General features: G+C 35.5%; 1 protein-coding gene across 1 annotated transcript in view; it reads left to right on the top strand.

The window, feature by feature from the left end:
• LOC136024618 (DNA-directed RNA polymerases I, II, and III subunit RPABC1-like) overlaps positions 1–18632 on the top strand; it is a 30751-nt gene extending 12119 nt beyond the window's left edge. Inside the window, exons 3-7 of the mRNA XM_065700049.1 lie at positions 1389–1432; positions 3902–4056; positions 5901–6025; positions 11188–11260; positions 18190–18632. Of these exons, the coding sequence (XP_065556121.1) occupies positions 3955–4056; positions 5901–6025; positions 11188–11260; positions 18190–18201 (312 nt within the window). The 5' untranslated portion in view covers positions 1389–1432; positions 3902–3954 and the 3' untranslated portion in view covers positions 18202–18632. The remainder of the gene's footprint in view (positions 1–1388; positions 1433–3901; positions 4057–5900; positions 6026–11187; positions 11261–18189) is intronic.
• Positions 18633–22408: the final 3776 nt, after the last annotated feature.

Here is a 22408-nt window from a genome sequence, read left to right as displayed (position 1 = left end):
TAATTTGCATTTTGAAGCAAATTAAGATCCATTTTGATCTGAGAATTGCTCCCTCTGAACATTTATTAGCATGGGGTTCTGAAATATCAAAAATTAGTTATATCATTCCATGGTTTGTCAAGGCAAGCTCTTAGAACAGACCTTTTTATAGTGATGCTCACTATAGACCAGGAGTGCCAGGGAGCAACATCTCCTGGAAACAATAAAACATTGAACAATGTATTGAAACAGGAACATTAGAGATATTCCTGTTTAAACTTCTGCAAAATATAGTTATTGGTAGGTAAATGTCTATATTAACCTTTTATTCTGGTGGCCTAAGTGCATATTTAGGAACAAATGCATCATTACACAGTATTCCTGTATCTGAAACTAGACAGTTTAATACATAGTTGTTTTTCTTGTTAATCTAAAATCGGCAGGTTATATCAGACTTTTCGTTCAATGGCTTTTTGACACCCTTTTTGCTAAAAATGTCATTTTGCATAAAAAAATGGCAGAAGCGCCTCTTCACTGAAGCACAATCCTTTATACTACTTCAAAAATGCATTATAACCCTCACTTTCCTTTCTAATGAGCGTTCTCCCGATACTCTAAAACCATTGGCTCGGTATAGAGGTGAAAAGCAAATAAAAACACATCAATGATCATCCTACAAAAAAAATCCCTATTGTAAATAGGGGCTTGAAATCTCTATAATAGGGTTCTTTTACTTGCTGAATTTGATGGTATAATTGTCACCTGGATCTTTTGGGTTAACATTCCCCACATCCTTTTTCAAAATACTTTTCTTATGCTTGTATTTTTGGTGCGTAACTTTGAATTGATAAAACATAAAAGTCAATTCTTTTGATGTATGTGTTTGATATTTATAATCACCATATAAGCTGATCCTTTTAACCTGTATATTGGTATTGAAATTTATTTTTAGAGTTTTAATGTAATATTAGCATGAGTCGTTCCTTACGTACAGTTCGTCAACACGAAGTGTTTGATTATGGATTTTTGGTAATTTATTTTTTTTAAAGTTACCTATTAAGTTTTGATAAATCAAACCTGAAATAGAATATTTTTTGATCCATTTTAATATAAAGGCCGATGCAAGTTTGCCATGCTAGGGTTGTCTTCGTCTCTCTTTCTCTTCTTTTGGTTTCTACTTTAGTTAGATTTGTAGTTCGTGCCGTGTATTTGAAACTAGTCAAGTTATGCATATTATTTATTTTTAATGGCTGTGCAATCAGTCAGTTGTCCAGCTCTTATTGGTGACTACTGTCAACATGTTCTTCTGTATGGGTGCTTTTCCGCCACCCCATATGTACCCTCTGACTCCATCGATGAACCATGCCTTGTGACAAGTAGCTCACAATTGTTTTATTTCTTTTTTTCAGGAGAGCCCTATCATTTGCCGTGCCTCATTTTAAGAAAAAAAAAGGTAAGAAAAATGAGTGCAAATTATATATATTTAAATATTTTATAGATGATATAAAAATATTATACAGGTAGATATAAAATTTAAGGAAGAAAAACGGGTTTTAATTTCAATAGAGCAGTGAACAAAAATAAAAACAAAACTACACTTTAATTAAGGAGCATCTTGTACGCGTGTTTTGCCTTTTCAGGTTCAGATTGCATGTTACTGGCATCAAACACTCTACTATTTTGATGATAAAAGATTCGCATAAAGTGCTACCTCCAACAGACCATGGCCTCGCACAACAGGAGAGACACTTTAGCCTTATAATATACCTCGCCCAGTGTTAGCCGCGTATGCTTGACTTTGGTTTCCAAAAGTCCTGATTCAGTCATAAGGAAGGCAATGGCTCCTAGGAAACTCTTGCGCGTGTCAAATTCATTTAGGACAACAATGACATTTCTCAAAGCACTTACGGCAGGCTCTGCATCGACGATACACTTTGCCTTCCAGTAAAGCGGTTGGTCAATAGTAATGACTAGAGTTTTTCCAGCTCGCTAGCATTATTCTTTTTTCTTTCTTTTTTTTTGGAAGTAAATAAAACGGTGCAAACCTTTTATATAGCCCTGAACCCAGTCATGTAGCAAGCGCTATGGTAGATGGCTCAACTGATCAGGTCAGCCAAAGAAAGGCACTAAGGAATGGAAACCGCAAATTAGAGGGGTGGGGTGATTCTGGAATACTGGTTTGAAATTAAACTTTTCGAGACTCATTTTTTAAGGCACCATTCCTAGCTTGATAGGAAGTGATGAATTGACCAAAAATTATTAAAATTACTAGTTCATATAGGGCTATTTTCACAACCGTTTCAGGTAAGATGAAGTAATTGACAACGTAAAATCAAGTTTTTATCTTTAATTTTTTTTTTTCGTCACCATTCACTTCATAGGAAACAATCATAAAATACGACAACGTTGTAATTTCGAGTTTTACCCCCTCCCCGTCATTTTAGGATGGAAATGGGCTTAAGGGTACGGAATAATGTGAACCTGAATTCGGATTTGGAGTCAACATGCTTGATTTTATAGGAAACGACTATTTAAACTCCAAAATATTTATAGTCGCAAAAATCGATTTTCTTTCCCCCTTCAAGGGCAAATTTGGGACACTTCTGCAATAGCATTCGAGTGATTTTTTTTTGTAATGAAGCTGATTTTTATGAACATTTTGGGGTTTATAAAAAAAATATGTCTCAATTTCCCCGAGGTTTGACCTTTTTTTCCCGTATCTCCTCCACTTAAATGATGGCGAGAGAAGTTGTTTTAGAATACACATGAAAAAGCATTTTCCCCTTGGGGATTGGCTTGCCTGATGGACCATACACTAAAGAAAATACTTTTCACAAAGGTGTGCAAATTTTTGAGTGATTTCCGTGGAGATTGCTAATAAAATAAGAAATTTGGAAACTATTTTGTATTTAAGGTTGGCTGATGAAAATTGAACATTTCATTCCTTTGGCCAGACAGTTTTTTTTTCAAATTGTTCATGAGCCTCAGTTTTTTTTCTCTTGTTTTTCGTTTTTGTCTATTCTACAAAAATTTCCCACTGCTAAGGGTGTAAATTTCGTATTTTTGTAGACTAATTATAGATTATGGCATAATACAAGGACGCTAACTTTTAAGCAAACTCCGAATGAGTATCTTATGATAGATACCATGGTTGCTTCATCCTAAGTTGCATAAAAAAGAAACAGATTCTGACAAATAAAAAAGAATAATGGCTAGATTTCTTAATATTCTAAGTTGACAGATCCAAGGTCATTTATCAATGATCTAAGTATAAATATAATGATAAAGAAAACGTTCTCGATAACTTCCTTCAGTTAAATGAAAATTTACTCATTCAGATGGATGGTTCAACTAGGAGTGGTTATCGTTCATGGCAATGAATGGTAAGTAGAGAGTGGCCACTGTCAATAGAAACCTAAACTCTATAAACGAATGTATAATTTAAATATTTATATAAAAAGGACCTTTTTTTGTATTATCATTTATTGATTTTAAGTTACCTGTCTTCGACTATTAGCATATGAATGTTTACATTATTTTAGGAAAAAGGGAAAACTCCAAAAGGGATTGAATTTTAATGAGAATAACACCATGAAATTCAGCATGTATGTACCTCCTTGAGCGAGTACCTCCTACTATGTGCGAAAATATGTTATCCTGTATACCTTTCTTCAGTTGTAGCACAAATTTTACTTGTTACTTAACTTGCCGTTGCATCTCATCTATGGACTTAGAGAGGTCCTTTCCCCTCTTTTTTGTTTTCTCTTATTTTAGCTTCTTTTTTTAGCCTATAAATATATAAGTTAGAATAGTGAGTAAAATATGTCTAATAGGTTTGTCTTCTTAGTGTATTTACCCTCTGATCAAATTTTGACTTTTTTGTTTAATAAAACATTCGAATGTATATTTGTATTATTTCTAGGTTCATTGGGTGTATTTTTCTCGGAGGAGCCAGCAAACCTCCGAACCTTCACAATGTATTATCAGATGGTGGAAGAAGATAATGCAATGAGGTCAAGTGGAAAAATAACAAGAATTGTTGTTGTGGTCCAGCGAGGCCCAACACCCCCAAAAAGGGTAATGAATGAATGAAATATTTTATTACTCACCAGCACACAAAGTGAAAACGATGGAGTACAAATTGAGAGAAAAACAGGAAAAGAATAATTACTATACACAAAAAATACATAACACCCATTAAAAACAATTCATACAAGAATAATGATCCAGAGTTGGCCCATCTCTTTACTACACAGGCTAGACGCCATATCTTTAACGCTAAGAATAGGGTCGGTAATAAAAATTTTTGCTTAAAGAAACTGAATTTGAGATCAACTGGGGAGCTGAAAAAGGAATTTGGGCAACTTAAAAACAGTTTTCTAGTCTCTTTTTAATCTGTGCCTTTCTTAAGATCCTAAATTGGTTCTGGGAACCTGTGACAAAACAATCAACACGCATGCTCCGCATAATTTAACAGGAAGTGTAATTTTCTTCCTGTTCGCTGTAGGTGAAGATAAGTTTAGGATCTTTCCATCGTATAATGCCACCATAAAGTTGGCTTTCTTAGACACCACTTCCTGTTAATGGGCTCAAGTAACCTGAAAAACAAAAGCTGCCACTGTCAGTCGTAATCTTGAATCTTAAATATTTTGTATATATTAAACTGTGTAGCGCCATTCATATTCAAAATAGTAAAGTAGTGGCAGCTGTGCATCCAGGAGGTGACATCCCTTCCCCATTTCTGAAATGAATTTAATTTTCACTTACATGTATCAAAGGCGTAAATAATGCCCAATGACCTCACCCATCCTTTCTATGGATATTGTGCAGATAATGATCCTGGAATCCCTTGTTGATTCAAGTTTTGTTCTTGTTTTTTGTCCATTATCATCCAAAGCAATCACATAAGGCAATACGAGCTGTTCAACGGTCAATAGATTAAGTGCCTGAAACAATAAGCAAATGAGAAAATTAAAACAGAAGTTGCACTGATTTTTGTGGCCTATTTTACCAAATGTTTGGTGGAACAAAATAAGTTCTTGTTATTTTGATGTTTAATTCGTTCTTGAACTTTAATAATGTGCTTAAGTGTATCTAATGTTGACTTCGCCAATTTTCCCGTAGTAAAACATTTTAAGTTTTTTTGGGGGGTAGGGGATGGCTGATCTTCATATTTACGTTTTTTTTGTAAAACTACAAAACTGACATTCAATTAAGTGGTTTTGAACCTAAAAAAGTTAACTTCTTGGAATTTTGTTCTGTACATCTCATTTAAGTGACAGCAGCCATTTTGTTTTTAATTCTTGAATTACCAGTAATTAAATGCATACTATGTTTACTTATGGTGAAAAAAATCCTTTCATCTAAAAGCAGTTGAAATGCATTTCTTTTTTAAAATCTTACATGCTTGAACATTTTTCAAATCTAGAAGAATATTCTTCTTTTGATTCTGCACGCAGATTTGAAAGTGACGGGATGTATAGCCTACAGGATTTCAAAATAAATCACATTTCTTATTATTATTATTATTATTATTCTTAATGGGAGAAATAAATGAGGATATAGGATTTCTTTTAAAAGTCTGTTTGTTTTTTTTTCGGTCTTTTCCCGCTTCTAGTTTTGCTGGGCTTTACTACGTTTTTGTACTAGGTTCTTTACCTCTACTATGTCTGTACTAGGTTTTGGTTGCGAAAAAACGATGGAATCTATTTTTACCTTATCAAGTCGTTTCTCAAGAACCATTTTAAACGCAAAAGTTCTGACTTTGTCATTGGTCTCATTATGTTAAGGCTAGGGGAAGTCTGTCCATAACTTTACGTCAAATTTTTGTGTAGACGCTGGTATTTTGCGTAAATATTTCAGTTCTTTAAGTATAAGATGATTGCACCTTTGTTACTAATGTATGATTCTTTCTTTTGTAGAAAATTGGCGATATCGTCTTTGAAACATTCCAAGACCATGAGCTGTTCAACATCAGTGAGAATGAATTGGTCCCTGATCATGTGATTCTCACTCCGGAGGAGAAAACAGAACTCCTTATGCAGTAGTAAGTTTTGTCTATGCCAAATATTTAACATATCGATAGTTCTTCGGCACAGCTGTCGTATCTGTGTTGATCAAAGATTAATCCAAACAGTAATATCGTTATCTATAATCGTGACAAAGGATTTAATTGAAAATACCTCAGTCTTTGAAGTATAAGGTTTAGTGTTGCAATAATGAAATTACTAAAAAGGAGCTTGATCCCTCTTGATCAGTTCCTTTATTCAAATTAAAAAAAAGACAAGATAATCCAGGATTTTTTTAAAGGGGGGGGGGGGGGTACGAAAAACTTTCAAGTAGAAGGAAATAGCAAAAAAAACTGAAACCGTCAGAAAAGTGACCACATGACATTCTAGCAATGCTTTTCCGATTGAAGGTACCGTATTTCATGTGCCCTATTTAAGATGTGGCCAAACAGTATTGCTAGAGTTGAGCGTGCTTCCTTGGCATTTCGTTGTGAATGGTTTCTATTTTGAAGGGAACGACTCTAAGCCACAAGAAAGTAATGGTGTCACGAGCAGAAAAGGGTCAAAGGCCAGAGGGAAATAATAAACCAAAGCTATGAGTCATATTCAGACGACGTGGGTGCCAAACCTCAAGCTGATAAGTTATTTAAGGTACCTTGGCCCACGGAAATCACCTTACCTAGGCGACATGAAGTGTTGCAGTAACCCTATCGTCTTCGCCAACAGAAATGTTGCAGACAAATGTTGACGAGAAAGCTGAGGAGTTTTATTGGCAACCATAAATACAATGCCTTTTGATTTATTTTAAACCAATATTTAGTTTTAAGTTGTATTGGGCCAATTCCATAATTGTTGGGGTTTGACATGCCTTATATATCTAAAGACATAGTTGCTGGACCGTTCTACTATGCTGAACGAAATGACTCACAATTTAGACTGGATTCATTTGGAAAATGAATGAGCTTGAGAGAAGGGCTGCTTATCCTCTAATCTCTTGTTACTTTTAAAACAAGCACCAGAACTTTTAATTTTGAATTGAATTAGGTCCTTTAAAAGTTTCAATGATATGTCTAGCTATTGTAGAGTGATGCTGCCTATTATATTGCTTATATGTCCTTCTGAAAACCTGCATGCATACGATTTTTTCCTTTAATTGAAATTCCTAAACGTTCCCTAAAAGTTTCATCTTAATGCCTTTAGCATTCTTGGTTACATTGACAGTAATGGTAGCATTAAAAGTATAAATATAGTACCTTCTATCTAGTTCAAAATCCCCCACAACTTACCCTTAAAGGTCTAAATTACTATTATAAGTTGTTCATCAGATATTGCTTTGTCGCCTTTTTGAAAGTCCACATGCTCTTAGTTTGCCTTTATTTCATTCAACATCCGCCTAAAAATTTCTTAAAAGATTCATCTTAATAACCTTGGCTTGTGCAGTAGTAATAGTTGTAGCAGCATTAGTAGCAGTATGCACATATCACCTTTGGTTTCTTTAACCGCCCCTTCAGCACACGCTGAAAGTGTCAGGTTAATAAATACCATCAACCATTCCTGAAGCATTTCTGATGTGTCTGCTTGACAACTTATGTGGGCCTAGTATGTCTCGATTTAATTCCATACAGTTTCTGTATATCCCGAATTTTTCACCTTAATACCCTTAGTTTCGATAGCAGTAATAGTAGTAGTAGAAGTAGTATTAATTGTAGTAGCCTATACTTCAGCGACAATAGTAGTAATAGAAGTAGTAATAGTAGTAACAGTAGTATGAGTAGAAGTAGGACCATTAGGATGCAAATATTTTCTTCTGATTAGTTCAACACCCATCCCAACAAGCCCTGTTAGTTTGAACTTCACACACCAAACTGTCAAAGCAAGATATTGCTTTGACACCCTTTTGACAAACTGCATACAGAGGGCGTTTTATGATTCAGTTATCTTTCTTCCTCAAAATTTCTTGAAATTTAGCTTCCTGTATCAGGTGTAGTCGTAATAGTAGTCGCAGTAGTAGCATTATCTATATGCAGTATAATCCGAAGTTTATGCGATCACCCTTTCAATATAAAACTTGTTTGCCCTCGGGGCATAACTTACAACCCTTGCCCTGAGGGCTGTGGGGGTTTGTCATCCTTACAGATATGATTTCTGGGCCTTTCGATTACGTTCTCAAAATTTGATTGGGTGTGTTTGAAGGATTTCAGGAGTGGGGCTAGTTGTCCTCCAAATACTTTCAACTGTTAAAAAGGACACTAGCCCTTTAAATTTCCAATCGAATGTTTTCGATGTTTTACAACAATAAATCGTCCCCTGAGAGCGGTTTTGTTGTAATTAAGGTTTTCAAAATTCCGAGGAAAACGACTTTGAAATGTTCACCTTTGCTGGAACTTACACGGTACAACCGATTTTCTTCGGAAATATATAAAAAAAAGAGAAAAAATAACTAGGAGGGTCTCCTAAATATGAGATGGAAAAGGTGAAGTTTTCAATGTCAAAACATAAAATGAAATACAGATACGACAATCCGACCTTGCCGAAATTTTAGTAAACGTAGATACGACAAAGTGTTGTGGGCCGCCTATTCTTTTCACCATGAAGATACGACAAACGAGTTCTGATGCAGCAATACTATTTGAAAAATTATAAAAATTCAAAAACCCCAGAAACGTTCATTATCTGTTGAGTTTCTTTGCTGGCCGCCGTTTTGTTTCAATGTAATTCTCCTCTGGCCATGGATCTCGCGCAGACGGAGAAGCTTCCAAAAATTCAATATCCCCCTTGGCCTTGTAGTACTGTTCAATCTTGGTTTCAGAATACTTCTGGTTGGGGATGAAATTCAGGAGATACTTGACATCTTTGATTTTTGCATCAGGTAGATCAATATTTTTGCCACAAAGTTTGGGCAAAACAAGACGTTCAACAACACGGACAACCGAAGTACATTCTTGTGATATAGTAGCCATTTGCAAGTCTCCAGAGAAGGAATTGTTAAATTCGTAAAGAACATAAAAAAAAGGCGTCGAGTGGTATATTCACTTTATTTGTAAGTCAATAATACGAACTGCGAAAAATTTACCGACAGGCTGCTGCGTTACAAGGAAGCACTACCAAAATACGATCATAACCAATATTTATTCTGACCACTGATACGTAGCAAAAATCATGACAAATCTGGCAGTTGATAAAATTAAATTATACTCTATATATGTACAATATATTATATAATATATATAAAATAAGATATAATATATTATATTCTTGGAACAAAATATTAATCAATTCCACAAATATGAGGTACGGGATTCCTGTATATATTGTGCAGCTTGTGCAGATGTTAATAATGTCCGTTTGTGACTCATTGTGAAACTTCTACCAAATCTTTTATTCTTTAAAAGTGTACGTCGACGGAGTTACGACAAAAATGCCCATGTAATTTTCCTATATGAGATGCAAAAAACCGCTCTTGACAAAACGGCAAAATGTGAGATACGATAAACGAGGAATTTAAAATTGAGGCACTTCTAGTTGAGGTACAATAAAATGGTCGACGGAATCGAATAGAGCAAAAAATTTCACATTAGGTGGCAGTCTTAACTCCACTTCCCGAAAAAGTTGCAGATACGACAAAACCGCTCTCAGGGGGACGAAATTGTCATCTCAAAATTTCTATCCGATACATTTCAGGAAAGTAAGAGGTGTTGGGGGTGGGGTATTGACCCTCCTGCCACTCTGAAACTTAAAAAGGGCACTACATGTTCTGATAACTATTCTAATGAGCCCCCTTCGAAGTTTGTACTATCACCTTTTCTATATATACCTTATATGGCCCCAGGGTATAACTAATAACCCTTGTCCTGTGGGCTCCGGTGGTTTGTCATCCTCAAAGATATAATTTCCGGACCTTTCAATTATGTTGAACAAAATGGTAATCTAAAAATTTTGATTGGATGTGTTTGGGGAAATGTTGGTCGTGGAAGGAGGGGTTGGTTGTCCTCCAATCAGTTTTGACTATAAAAAGTGTTCTAGCCCTTTCAATTTCCAATCGAATAAGCTCTTTTTGAAATTTTGACGACAACAAATGGCCATATCAGAATTTCTATCAAATACTTTTGGGGAAAATACGAAGTGTGGAAGGGGGTGATAACTCTGAATCTTAAACTGGGAATTAGAACTTCTGACTACCAATCCAATGAACCCCCTCTGAAGTTTATACGATCACCCTTTCTATATATGCCTTATATGCCCCCTACGTTGAATAAAATGGCTATCGCAAAATTCTGATTGGATGTGTTTGGAAATACAGTAGACGTGGGAGGAGGGATAGTTGCCCTCCAATAAATTTAAAAAGGGCACCAGCCCGTTCAATTTCTAATTGAATGAGCTGTTTTTAAAGTTCTATGCTAACAAATAGCCATATAAATTTTTTTATCAGATTCATTTCAAGAAAATACGAGGTGTGTGTCTGGGGTGGGGTGTCCACACTCCCATCACTCTGAATCTCAAAAAGGCTCTAAAACTTCTGAATAGCAATCCAATGAGCCCCTTGGGAAGTTTATATGATCACTCTTTCTATATAAACCATATATGCCCTGAGGGCATAACTTACAACCCTTGCCCTGAGTGCTGTTGGGGTTGTCAACCTTAAATACATAATTTTCAGACTTTTCAACTACGTTGGACAAAATGTTATCTCAAATTTTGGTTGGGTGTGTTTGGCAAAGTGGTTGGCATGGAAGGGGGTTAGTTGTTCTCAAATCACTTTCGGCTATTAAAAGGGGCAATAGACCTTTCAATCTCCAATTGAATAAGCTCTTTTCAAGGTTTCTACGACACCTCCATCGATGCGAAGTGTCCGGGTCTAAAACTGAAAATAAAAACAAAATAAAGAATACAGTGTGCCCATATCGCTCTTTACTTAGGCAGCGCTAATGGGCTGCCTATGATAAAGAGGATAGACACAAGGTTTGCAGTTAGAAAATATTTGGTTGCCATGAAAATGACTTTTATGTGTTTCAACTTTTTCCTCCTTAGGACAAAAAAAAATTCCGATTTGCCCTCTTTCTAATGCTGAAAATATTGACAATAATAGTCGTTATAAAATCATGTTGATTGTTCCCACTCGCATACCTGTAAAACTGTTATATTTCGGAAGCTTAGCTTTTTATGCTCCAATGTTCTTATTCATTTTTTTGTTTTGTTAAAGCGATGAGAATCAACTACCACGACTTCAAGCTGACGACTTCGCAGCGCGCTATTTTGGAGTAGAGAGAGGTCAAGTAAGTTAGTTTTGTTGGAATTCTTTATTTGATTGATTGAATTTTACCTTTATTGTTTCACTTCAATCGTATTTGTCGTTAAATAATTTTTGCTGCTACTGAATGCAGCTTACTACTACTAGTAACTCATTGCTGCACAAAATGCCTAAGCTCAACATACCTGCACCAGCCTCTCATCAAACAAATCTGATTCAACCTACTCTTTGTTCCCTCTTCTGACATTCACACTTCCTTCTACTTTTTTCTTATAGTTTGTTTTCTTTCTGTGCTTTGTGGTTCACCCCAGCTAATTACTGACAACCTAGTGTTCGGCAATTTATGAATCTTTCGTGTTTCTGTTATTTTTTGCTCATTTTATAAACTTTTCGCCAGCTAGTTTACGAGATAAAGGCTGATATGGAGTAAAATTAGTTGATTTTGCAAGTAATTGAGAAAACCACCAAAACATGGAAAGTCAAAGGATTTACGAGAAATCTCCGCTGGTGGTAACACTAGAGGTGGTGGTAACCGAGAGGTGGAAACCGAGCCTGAGTCACGCTTAATTAAAATTAATACGATTACTAACTTCATTTGACCCTATCAGGATTACTAGGCAATTCCTTTTGTTGAATCCTCCCCCCCCCCTTTATTTCAGTCATTATCTAGAGTTTGATAAATATATAGTGAGTTTGATAGAATGTTAAAAAGAAAAAAAAAGCTTTGGAAAGTATGGATGACGACTGGTATCGTTGTATCTGTGAAACTGAAGAATAGATTGCATAAAGATTATTTAAAAGTATAGAAATCGGCTGAATAAAATTGAACGGTACGCTGAAAGAGCTTATTACGAAAAAGAGTTTGAACAGATAAAAGGAAACTTGAAGCGGACTTGGACTAAAATCAATGAGACACTGGGAAAAAAGTTAACTAAAGTTTAACTTTCATATTTGCTCTCGTAAAGTTATAAAGAAGTTTAAGGAAGCAACTTCATGAAGCTTACCAACGACTTTACGAACTTTATGAACGTCGTCTGAGCCGTGCATTCAGACGGATGCGAAATTAATTCTGCATACTTGAGATTTCGGACACGCTCCCCATTGGACGAGTAAAAGAACACGGGGTACGTGTGGCATTTCTGGTTACTCAGGGGACTTATCCATGAACCGAAAAGTTGGCAACTCTGATCGATGGCGATAATCATCATCAATTATCATTGGTATTCTGAAACTGTCCATAGCATTGAAAATTCGGAAATTTAATTATACTCAAAGAAAAATGGAAGGACCAGAAATTGGCCAAATCGATAGATTGTCTGAAAATGCACTTAAAAAACTCAGGTACTGAGAGTCCTTTGGAAGTATGATTTACAATTCATTGGACCACATAGGCTAAATGGGTAAAATGCTACGTTAGCTACTTTATACTACTTTGGAAATGGCGAAGGTTCAGAAAATAAAACTTTCAGGGATGAGTCTACAGACAAAAGTTTGTCCTTAGAGGTATTTTGAAGCACCTACCTTCACTCCTTCCTTTAGAGGGCAGTGACTTTTAAGAAACTTTGTTATAGAAGTGAAACGTTGCAAAACAGATTTACTTAAGGGGAGTACAACACAATAATTTTCAGTTTCCCAGCCTAGATAGCAAGAAATAGCTAAAATAGAATTTCACCTGTAAATGAACTCTATTAGCTTAGCATACATCCAGAATATAAATGATTTCCTGAACATAGGTGTAGATAAGGGGACATGAGGGATTCCTCCCCCAAAATTTCCAGTTGTATTGCTAATTTAAATGGTTAGAGTGGCATTTGTAGCAAGAGTATGTCCCTAGAGAAAGGAACATATTACCAAGACAGTTTATTCTTACTAATATTCAGAATAAAAGCACTTACATACCACATTTTGGATACAGCCCTGCTTTTTTACCCCTCCCCCCTAATGTGCAAATACAAGCCAAAATTGTATAGTTCCTATTTATTCTCCCAATCTGTGTCTATTGTTTCAACCCTTGTAGGACTACCTGTGAATTAAATCAACTGTGACAAAACAAAAATCAGGGTAAAATTCTAGTTAATTGACTCCTTGCTATCTCAGAAAGGGTTTAGGTTAGAAAAAATGAAACTGTCAGGGATGAAGCTACAGACTGAAAAATGTCACAGGAAGGTATTTTGAAGCAACTACCACCACTCCTCCCTCTAGAGGGCCTTGACCTTTGATGACCTTTGAAAATATGTGTTATAAAAATTAAACATTGCAAAATAGATCTTCTGCTCAATTGAAGCGCAACAAAATTGTTTTCAGCTTCAAAACATTGCTCAATTCCATTTTATAAGGTTTTAAAGATGTTAGGGAAAGCTTCCTTTCCCTAACCTAAACCCTTTCTGAGATAGCAAGAAGTCAATTAACTAGAATTTTACCAAAATCAGAATAACAAGTGATAGACAGAAGAATGCATTAGAATCATATAATTTGGGCTTGATATTTTGCACAGTTAGAGTTAGGGAGCAGTAGCTCTGCCATGGGGTGTTGCCCCTCAATAATTCAGAGAAGGTTGAATTGGATTGATGATTATCTATCAGGCAGGATGCAGAAAGTGATTGTAGGTGATGCTTTGTCCTCTGCTGAGATGGTTTTAAGTGACATTCCACAAGGTAGTTGCCTTGGTCTGGTACTTTTCTACCTTCTCATCAATGACTTGCTTCTTGTTGTGCACCATTCCACAGTTAAAATGTTTGCAGATGATGTAAAGCTTTACTGCTCCTTGAAAAATTCGGATGAAGTATCATTGCTTCAAAAAGACTTGGATACAGTGCACAATTGGTGTAATGTTAACTCCATGTTTGTCAACAAAAATAGGTGTAGGGTCATCCTTTACTTTTACAAAGTAGAACAAAGTTACCATTACCATCTTGCTGGGCATTCAATTTTACCTGTTGAAAATGTCTGTGACATTGGTTTTCATTTTGATTGTAGTCTTAGGTTTGAAAGGCATGTCTTTGAAGTAACTCCTAAGGCAAACTATCAGCTATTATGTCTCAGATGCAATTTCTGTAAGTTTAATCTCCATTCATTCATTACCATTTATAAATCAACTGTTTGACCTATACATAAATATAATTCACCATTATGGTATCCATTGAATTAAAAAGACAGAGTAAGGGTTGAAAAGTTATAGCAAAAAGCAACTAAGCTTGTACCTTATTTTAAACTTTAGCCATATGAAAATAGACTGCACAGGCTAGGATTACCAAGTCTTCAATTCCAAAGGGATAGGGCAGACATTATTAACACATTGCATATAATCAAAGGCATTGATAATATAAGTACATCATAGTTCTTCACATTTAACAACACTAACAGGACCTGTTATCACCCACATAAATTGTACTCCCCTCTTTCAGAAGGAAAATAGGTCAACATTCAGTTTACAGCAGGGTGTGGAAGCCATGGAATGACCTTCCACCTGAAACAATTCTAACAGATGACATAAACATATTCAAAACAAAACTAACAGAAACCCAATTTCAAAGTAAATCATTTATAGTATTATTTGTCAGTGTTTATTTTATTTGTTATTTTCATAGATTTATGTGTGTGTATTATGCTGTCAGTATTGTCATAACTTCTTTTTATTATGTTTATTGCAACAAGCTTCAAAGCTTACCCTATTTGGTATTAATAAATAATAATAAAAACTATTGTATAACCCATGTCCCTTGACTCTCTTGATCTGAACTGCTCTTGCCCCCCCCCCCCCTGCTCACACAGTAAATGTTCTGGAGCTATGCCTGTTGCTGGGGGTTAGATTAGGAACATGAAACTTTCAGGGATGGTGCTATCATACTAAAGTATTTTTTATGAAGGTATTTTGAAGTACCTACCTCTATTCATTCTCTCTCTAAAGGGTAGTGAATAACTGTACTTGATACAGTTTGGATACAACCCACTATACTTTATCCCCAACTCTACACCTGCCACTAATGTGCAAATATACAGTATCTAGCTAAAATTATATATTTCTCATCTATTCTCCCAACATGTCTGTTATTTCAACCCATGTACATGTAAATTGATACAAGATAAGATGATTAATTTCAAAAGATGTCTTATCACAAGCCCCAAAGGAACAAGTTCACATTTTGGTGGCATAAAACCAAGCAAATAAAAAAAAATTTATTAAAAGTAGCACAACAACTAAAAAGCTGGCCAAACAATGCCAAAAACAACAAAATTAGAAAGGCAAAGCCATTCATTAGTCACCACTACCCTAATTTATTCACTACTTGTTAACTTTGAACTTAGATTCTCTCTTGGTAAATATTGTTATATCGTTTCTTTCAAATAGATCTCAAGTTGTAAAATACAAACACATTTTCTCTAACCCCCTCCCTATATACTGTAGAATTCCTCAAGGAACCTTATTGGGACCACTTTTATTTCTAGTTATGGTTAACAATATTGGTAAGGAATTCTCCCAAAGTTGGAAATTCGTGAATGATCTTTCAATCCTTGAAGTATGTCACAACAATGTTAAAAGTTACCCCTCGAAATCCTAACTCGTATTTCGGATGAAGCTAAGAACCTAAATATGAGAGTAAATTCCACTAAATCAAATATAATAACGATAAATCTCTTGAAATCCACTCCTGTGTTTCTTCACCCTATCCCACCCGAAATGCTTGTGAAACATTTTAAACTTGTTGCTGGGGGTTTGGTAATATGTCTCACAGTTGCTCAGGATTAAATTCAGTATCCTGCCGGATTCATGTTTTAGGAAATTTACAACCTGATTGAGGGAGAGGCACGATGCTAGCCAGCTTTTCTTAGTTTGTTTAAAGTCCCCAGCCGGAATAATACAAGGGTTTCAATAAAAAGTATGACGGTGGTCGACAGTCTTTTGGAGGTATGTCACTAGATTACGGCAGTTTTTAGCACTTTCTGGGTAGTAGATTGAAGCAAAGATGATACATGAGCAACCACGCGGCATGGCTGATGGTTTACACCAAACACAAACAGCCTCATGTTTAGTACTTTCGAGTTCACGTAGCTCCTTTATAGGGATATCTTCACGCACACAAATAGCTACACCACCGCCGAGTCTCTGGTCACCGAGAGCTTGTCTTGTTCTGACATATAGGGCACAACTAGTGGGTTTTCTTGTCACTTCAGTCAGGTTCCAAGTTTCTGTTATGGCTGCGACGGCAACATTGTTCTGCCGTAATACTACGTCAATCTCATCTGTTTTATTGCAAACAGGACGGGCGTTACAAAGCATGAATGTGGGAAAACGCTTCTTTGCATTGTACGCGACGGGAGACAGAGTTGGTGGGGACAGCCTAGAGCTTTCTGGGCGTGGGTCTGCGTCATATCTTGCGAGATAGAGCGGAGTTTTCTGATTTGAAACGTTTACTTCTATGTAGAACCTGTCTCTTTATTGTCGGCAATTGGGCGTTCTGGCAGAGACAATTGTCTCTATCACTTTACTGGGGTGGTCCCTTTGTCTAGTTTTAATCCGTGTTCCAGCTCTTTTCTCGCACCGCCTTGTTCTTTTCTGTCTGTACTGAGTAACGCATCCTGGTGGAGCCCTCAGCGGTCCAAGTTCGTCTAAACGAATGAAGGTAGATGGTGAAAATGGATGAAGTCTCATGTTGATGAGCGTTTTCATAGTCTGCTGCATCAACAGCGCAATGACCATCTATATGACTGTAGATAGTCATAAATGTAGATGGCGCTGATACCTGTCGAAGTGAATAAACTCGTAAATCGCCGAATTTTCCTTCATTATAGGCATGAATACTACACAAAACAGAGCCAAAAGGGTCAAATCTTTAATTACTTAAATTGACAGGGAAAGAAACTAGGAACACTAGCACTAACAAGCTAATCTAGGCATGGGTTTGAAGCAGCTATTCAACGCTTGCTATGGCATTTGAACGGATGTTGAACTATGTGTTCGGAATTTTTGGCTATTCTCTAGTTCTCATCAGTTGCTCATGCACTTCAAAAGGATCCAAACTTATCGTAAATGCCGGCAGGCTAGTCGCTGAAAGTTTCATGTACAAAGAGGCTGAATTAGATACCATTGTTTTTTATTTATTTTTCCTCGCCTACTTTTGTTAAACTTTTTAAAGGACAGTATTGAAGAAAATGAAGTTACAAACTTATTATTTGTATAGCAATTCTAGTCTCAAAACAGTTGCCCCGTGGCCGCTGGGCCTTAGTCGCTCCTGAGCCGTTCTTGATAGTGCAAATGCGTCTTTCTTACCACCTTGTTACACGTAGTACACCTTCCTGACTGTCATATAGTTCAGCACCCTTCTCACCGTCCCCGAAGACCTGACTAAATTTGATTTCCAAGGATTTCAATAAAAGGGGTACCAGAATTGATAATAAGTAAAATATGCTTAGCTACATATATATATATATATATATATATATATATATATATATATATATATATATATATATATATATATATATGTATAATATATTAGTTCTTCGTCACTTTTTCGATGGTTTTATCTCCGTGGGGCTCTTAGAAAATGTAAATTTTTTAAATCACACCTTATCTACCCATGAAAGTTTTTGCCCAGAAAATTTCTTTTCCGCCAAAAACTAATCCATGCTACCCCCGCCCCTCCTTAGGTAGTGCTTATTTTCACATTTAGCATTTATCTTGTATTGACTAATTCAGTTTTAAGGAACATATTTGTATCTGTGCTTTTCCTATATCACAAAATGTTCCAGGAAAGTCTAAAAGGATTTGTTAATAGCAAGCATAATTACATGTGAAGAAAAAAGGTCTTGACCAGACATCGCAACCATCTTGAGGTTTTCGCTTTTGTAATGTATTTAGCCAGTCTTCAAAATTTATCCTTCTATAAATTTTTTATTTCGGAAAAACATGTTGTCTATTATCTGCAAATGATTGACTTTTCTTTTCTTTTCTAGATAATGAAGTAGCTGGGCAATAAATTTCGAAACTCTCTGTATAAGCCTGTTCTCTGTTGCATTCGTCTTTTTGTGTATAGACGCTTATTTTTACATAAAAAGACAGTGCAGCAGAGCTGGTTTCTAATAATTTTAAAGTTTAAATAAAAAAGCAAGGGTTCTAAACCTCAAGTTAAATAGAATCTCAGTAAAATTCGCGTATATTTTTTTTTGCTCCCCTTTTTATATTTTACTAAAAAAATAGAACCCTCAAAAAATTTTTAACCAATTTTGCTTTAATTTTTTGCTCATCCTTCACCTAACGAATTTACTGCTCATTGAAGCTGTGCAATTAAGTGGCCTCTGCTCCTGCCAAAGAACCTCTTCCTGACTCAACATACAACAACATTTTTTTATTTTATATTTTAATATAGATTTAATCAATAAAATATTGTTTCTTTGTATTCTTGCAAACTGCTTGTTGTTCTTAGAGCTAGGGATAGTTCATAGGGGCGGAGTACAAGATAGAGAAAATTAAAATAAATACATAACTATGTTTATCAAAACAATTTATGAAGAGCACTTACTATACACGAACAACTATTGTATACTTTCAACTTTAAGCATCCCCTTTTAAGAAGGGGATCCCATGAAGGAAAAGTGATATTGTGGTTATGTTTCAAAAACAGTTTCGACAGACCTATTTTGGGCCCGCCATTTTATATTTGCGGATTAATGCTAAACTTAAAAAATGTAGCTAGGACTTTTTTATATATAGAGTGAACCTGATAGAAGTAGGAAAGGGGATCTTGACTTGTCCAAAAACCCCAATGCAAGGGTTTACTGTATCTATATGCTTACTAATGGCGAAGTAATAATAATCATAAAATGACTAAAATAATTCATTCTTTCAAATATATTGACAATCGGGTAAAGAATAATTTCAATTGAAAATATATTGCGTATTCGTTGAAGAGGCAATGCTACTAATTGTTTTGGGGAGTTAAATGAGGATTGCACAACTCATATTAATGGCCTTTTCCGTTTCTTTTTGTGCTGGTATCTTCATTCAATTTAGTCTGTTTGGTTTAAGATTGTTAACTTATGCCCGCTTCGACTTATGATTCGACTTATTGAGGATTCAACTTATGCCCGCTCTGATCTCTAAAATTGTGTCTTTTCTTTCGCGAAAATGCATCGTTTTCATGCATTGAATTTTTAAATCAAATAACAGTGTATACAGTACTTTTGCGTTGACGATAGCTTCTGGTCTATGGATGAGCATCCTAACCCCAAAAAACCTTTGGACGTTTTCATGAGTATCTAGGCTTGTATGAGAAGCCTAGAGGAAACTTTTAAGAACCTAATAAAATTATTGAAGAAGAATTTTTATCGTCCTTCAAAAAAAACTATGCAGTAAGGTCGTGGAAATATGGCATATATTTTATGACAGTTTACAAAATGTTGAAGATTAGCAAAAAAATATATAAAACGCCATTTAAACCGTCGATTGTTGAAAAGACGTTATACTTTTGACTGTGGGGGAGACCTGTACTTAACGCTTTCGGTCTCTAAAACTCGTGAAAATTTGGTTATAATAGATTTTGAGTTGATTGTAAATTGAAAGTAACTCTAGAACAAAAGAGGTTATAGCATTAAACGTTAATTATTTATAGCATAAGTGCAATAGCATTTTTCATAAGCTTGCTCTTTGGGAAACAAGTTCTTTCTGCTGTTGTAATTGAAAATACCCTTTATAACAATTTTTTTTTTGGCGATTCGAGATATAAGGCTCAACCTCTTTTCATAGATTGTTGGCAACAGTAGTATTTTTTTTAGTAATGACTTTAGTGCAATCAGGCTGTCTAAACATAGGAATTGACTATCCCTTGTGAGGTGTTTCTTTACCTACCGTAACGGTGATACTAGTATATAGCTAGTAAGAATGGTGGGTACTCAGAAGAATATCCATTGACACCCTGTTATATCTCTAGAAGCCGTATTATTAATCCTTTGGAGGAGTATAAACAGCTCTCTATGAGCTCTGCAAAACACGGGCATTCATTTTTGGGAACAAGCTTTGTGTAAAATTTGCAGAGAAGTATAATTGAGATGGATGGCATTGTGTCCATAGAAGGTATAATTTCACCATGCTTTCTTGCCCAGAAGGAACAAACCCATTCGAGAATATCTACCGTGTGAATGGATGGTGAAAATATATTTTTGAGGAGATGGGATTAATCAATATTCTTTATAGCTTTACCTCCAAAGATGAAACCAGGGTGTTGCATGATCTTTGACTGACTAACTGATTTTTGTGTGTGTTCTCTCTGTCTTTGATTTTTGGAAACTGACCCTCTTGGCAATAAATAACTTTTCTGTCTCCACAAGATATACCTGTGGGTACCGGGAAACCTAGGTTGTGTCTCCATTTCTAAGGACATTTGTCAGTATCAGTAAAAAAGTATAGAGAATTCTTTACCTCAAAACAGCGTCGATCTGTAAACACTGTCAATTAGTCCAATCTGTTTTAATGTATTGCACCTTGCATACGGTAAAGCCCTGCTTGTCCATAAATGTGGTCATAATAAAAGTTGAAAAAATCAAAAAGAAAGTGTTCTCCACTAATATTTAATATTTGCACCATAATGCATTTTAAATTACATAAGCCGTTTTTTTTCTTTTGACAAGATTATTACCTGCCCTTTAAATAAAAATGGTTAATGGCCTCTTTTGAATTATATTATTGAAAACAGGAAGTTTTGCATAAAAAGCAAAAAGTTCAAACCAAACGAGAACCAAAAAGTAAAATCCAAAAGATTTTGCATAAGCTCTTAGTTTGAGCAAAATAATTTTGATAAATCAAGCAGAAATCAATAAGAGAAGGAAACTTAAAATGAAGAAAAATGAAAAGAGTGAATGAAAGCAAGCTTAGAATGAACGTAAGTTGCCGTAAGTAAGGGTGGTGATGTCTAGTGCGGGCTAATCAACAAAAAACTTCAAAAATCCTCAGAAAAACCGGTAATTTAAGGCATTACTTAAAGTTTATTTTAGCTCTTTAGATGCAAGTTTTGAGTAGGGACTATAAGAATGATTGATAAAACCCAGCAGATTAAATACGATTTTACGTTTTATTCCGACACAATCTTCCTATATTAGCTGTCTTACAAAACAAAATTGAGTCTTCTTCAGTATGGATATATACACTGTCTGTGTCAACTAGAATTTCCCTGTGGACATTGAGATTGGCAAAGCCATTTAGCCTACTTTCAGACGTCACGTTTCTTAGGTATGTCTTGATTCTCCGAAGTGTAAAAGGATCGCTCTGTTGTGCTGGTCGATACAGGTATAGTGATTAAAATATTAAATAAGATATGGATGTCGGAGAGATTGCTTTGCCACAAATATTTAGAAAATCAGTTGCATTGACATGGTGTGCCTTGTTCCGTTAGATAAATTTTTGCCAAATTTTTCTTTCCGCCATCAAACGTTTAAGGTGTTGTTTTCCAAATCTTCTTCATAAATTTCGATCAACTTCAAAAATGACTCTTTCATCTCTTTACTTTCTTCACTATTCTGTGGATAAGTGTGAAGCAAACAGTGAAACCCTTTTAAAATATTCTTGTGCTTTAAGAGACGTTCTTCTATAAAGTTTTATACTTTCAATCCAGAAGATGAATAGTTTAATTCTTTAAAATTGTTCTGTGCTTTCGGCTGAGACATTTCTTCTGTGTATCTGCCTGTCTACGATCCTTGTAACACTAATTGTAGTTCCATTCAATTTGGCCATTTTTGGCCAAATTTCCATTCAATTTGGCCAAAGAAAATAAAATCAGTGAAAAATAGAATCTTAAACTTTATTTTGCCGTGGGGGGGGGAGGGTAGGTGTCAGCACGCCATAAGTTGAACACCTTACGAATCGTGCATGTTTTTTCAATTTCTCTGGCGGGGTGTCCATATTGCTGATGGACGTGTTCTCTTTAGTAACAAACGTAGTGAGAGCCAATTCAAGTTTTGTTCCACTTTCTTTTTGTAGCTCTTTAATGTTAACAATGCTTGATATAGCAACAGGGCCCTTGACTGATACCTAGTGCTTTGCTCAATCTTTGACAAAAATTTTTAAGGCCTACTACCGCTCTATCTTGATAAGTCCATAGAACTTGCTTGCTTGCCTTTTTTTTTTTTTTTTTTTTTTTTTTACTGAAGTAAGTATTTACAGTATACACTACAATATAATACT

The sequence above is a fragment of the Artemia franciscana genome, chromosome 3, assembly GCF_032884065.1.
Source record: "Artemia franciscana chromosome 3, ASM3288406v1, whole genome shotgun sequence".
In the NCBI taxonomy this organism is placed as follows: domain Eukaryota; kingdom Metazoa; phylum Arthropoda; class Branchiopoda; order Anostraca; family Artemiidae; genus Artemia; species Artemia franciscana.
Note: the sequence above shows the minus strand (reverse complement) of the source record. Positions and strands in the feature narration are given on the sequence as shown.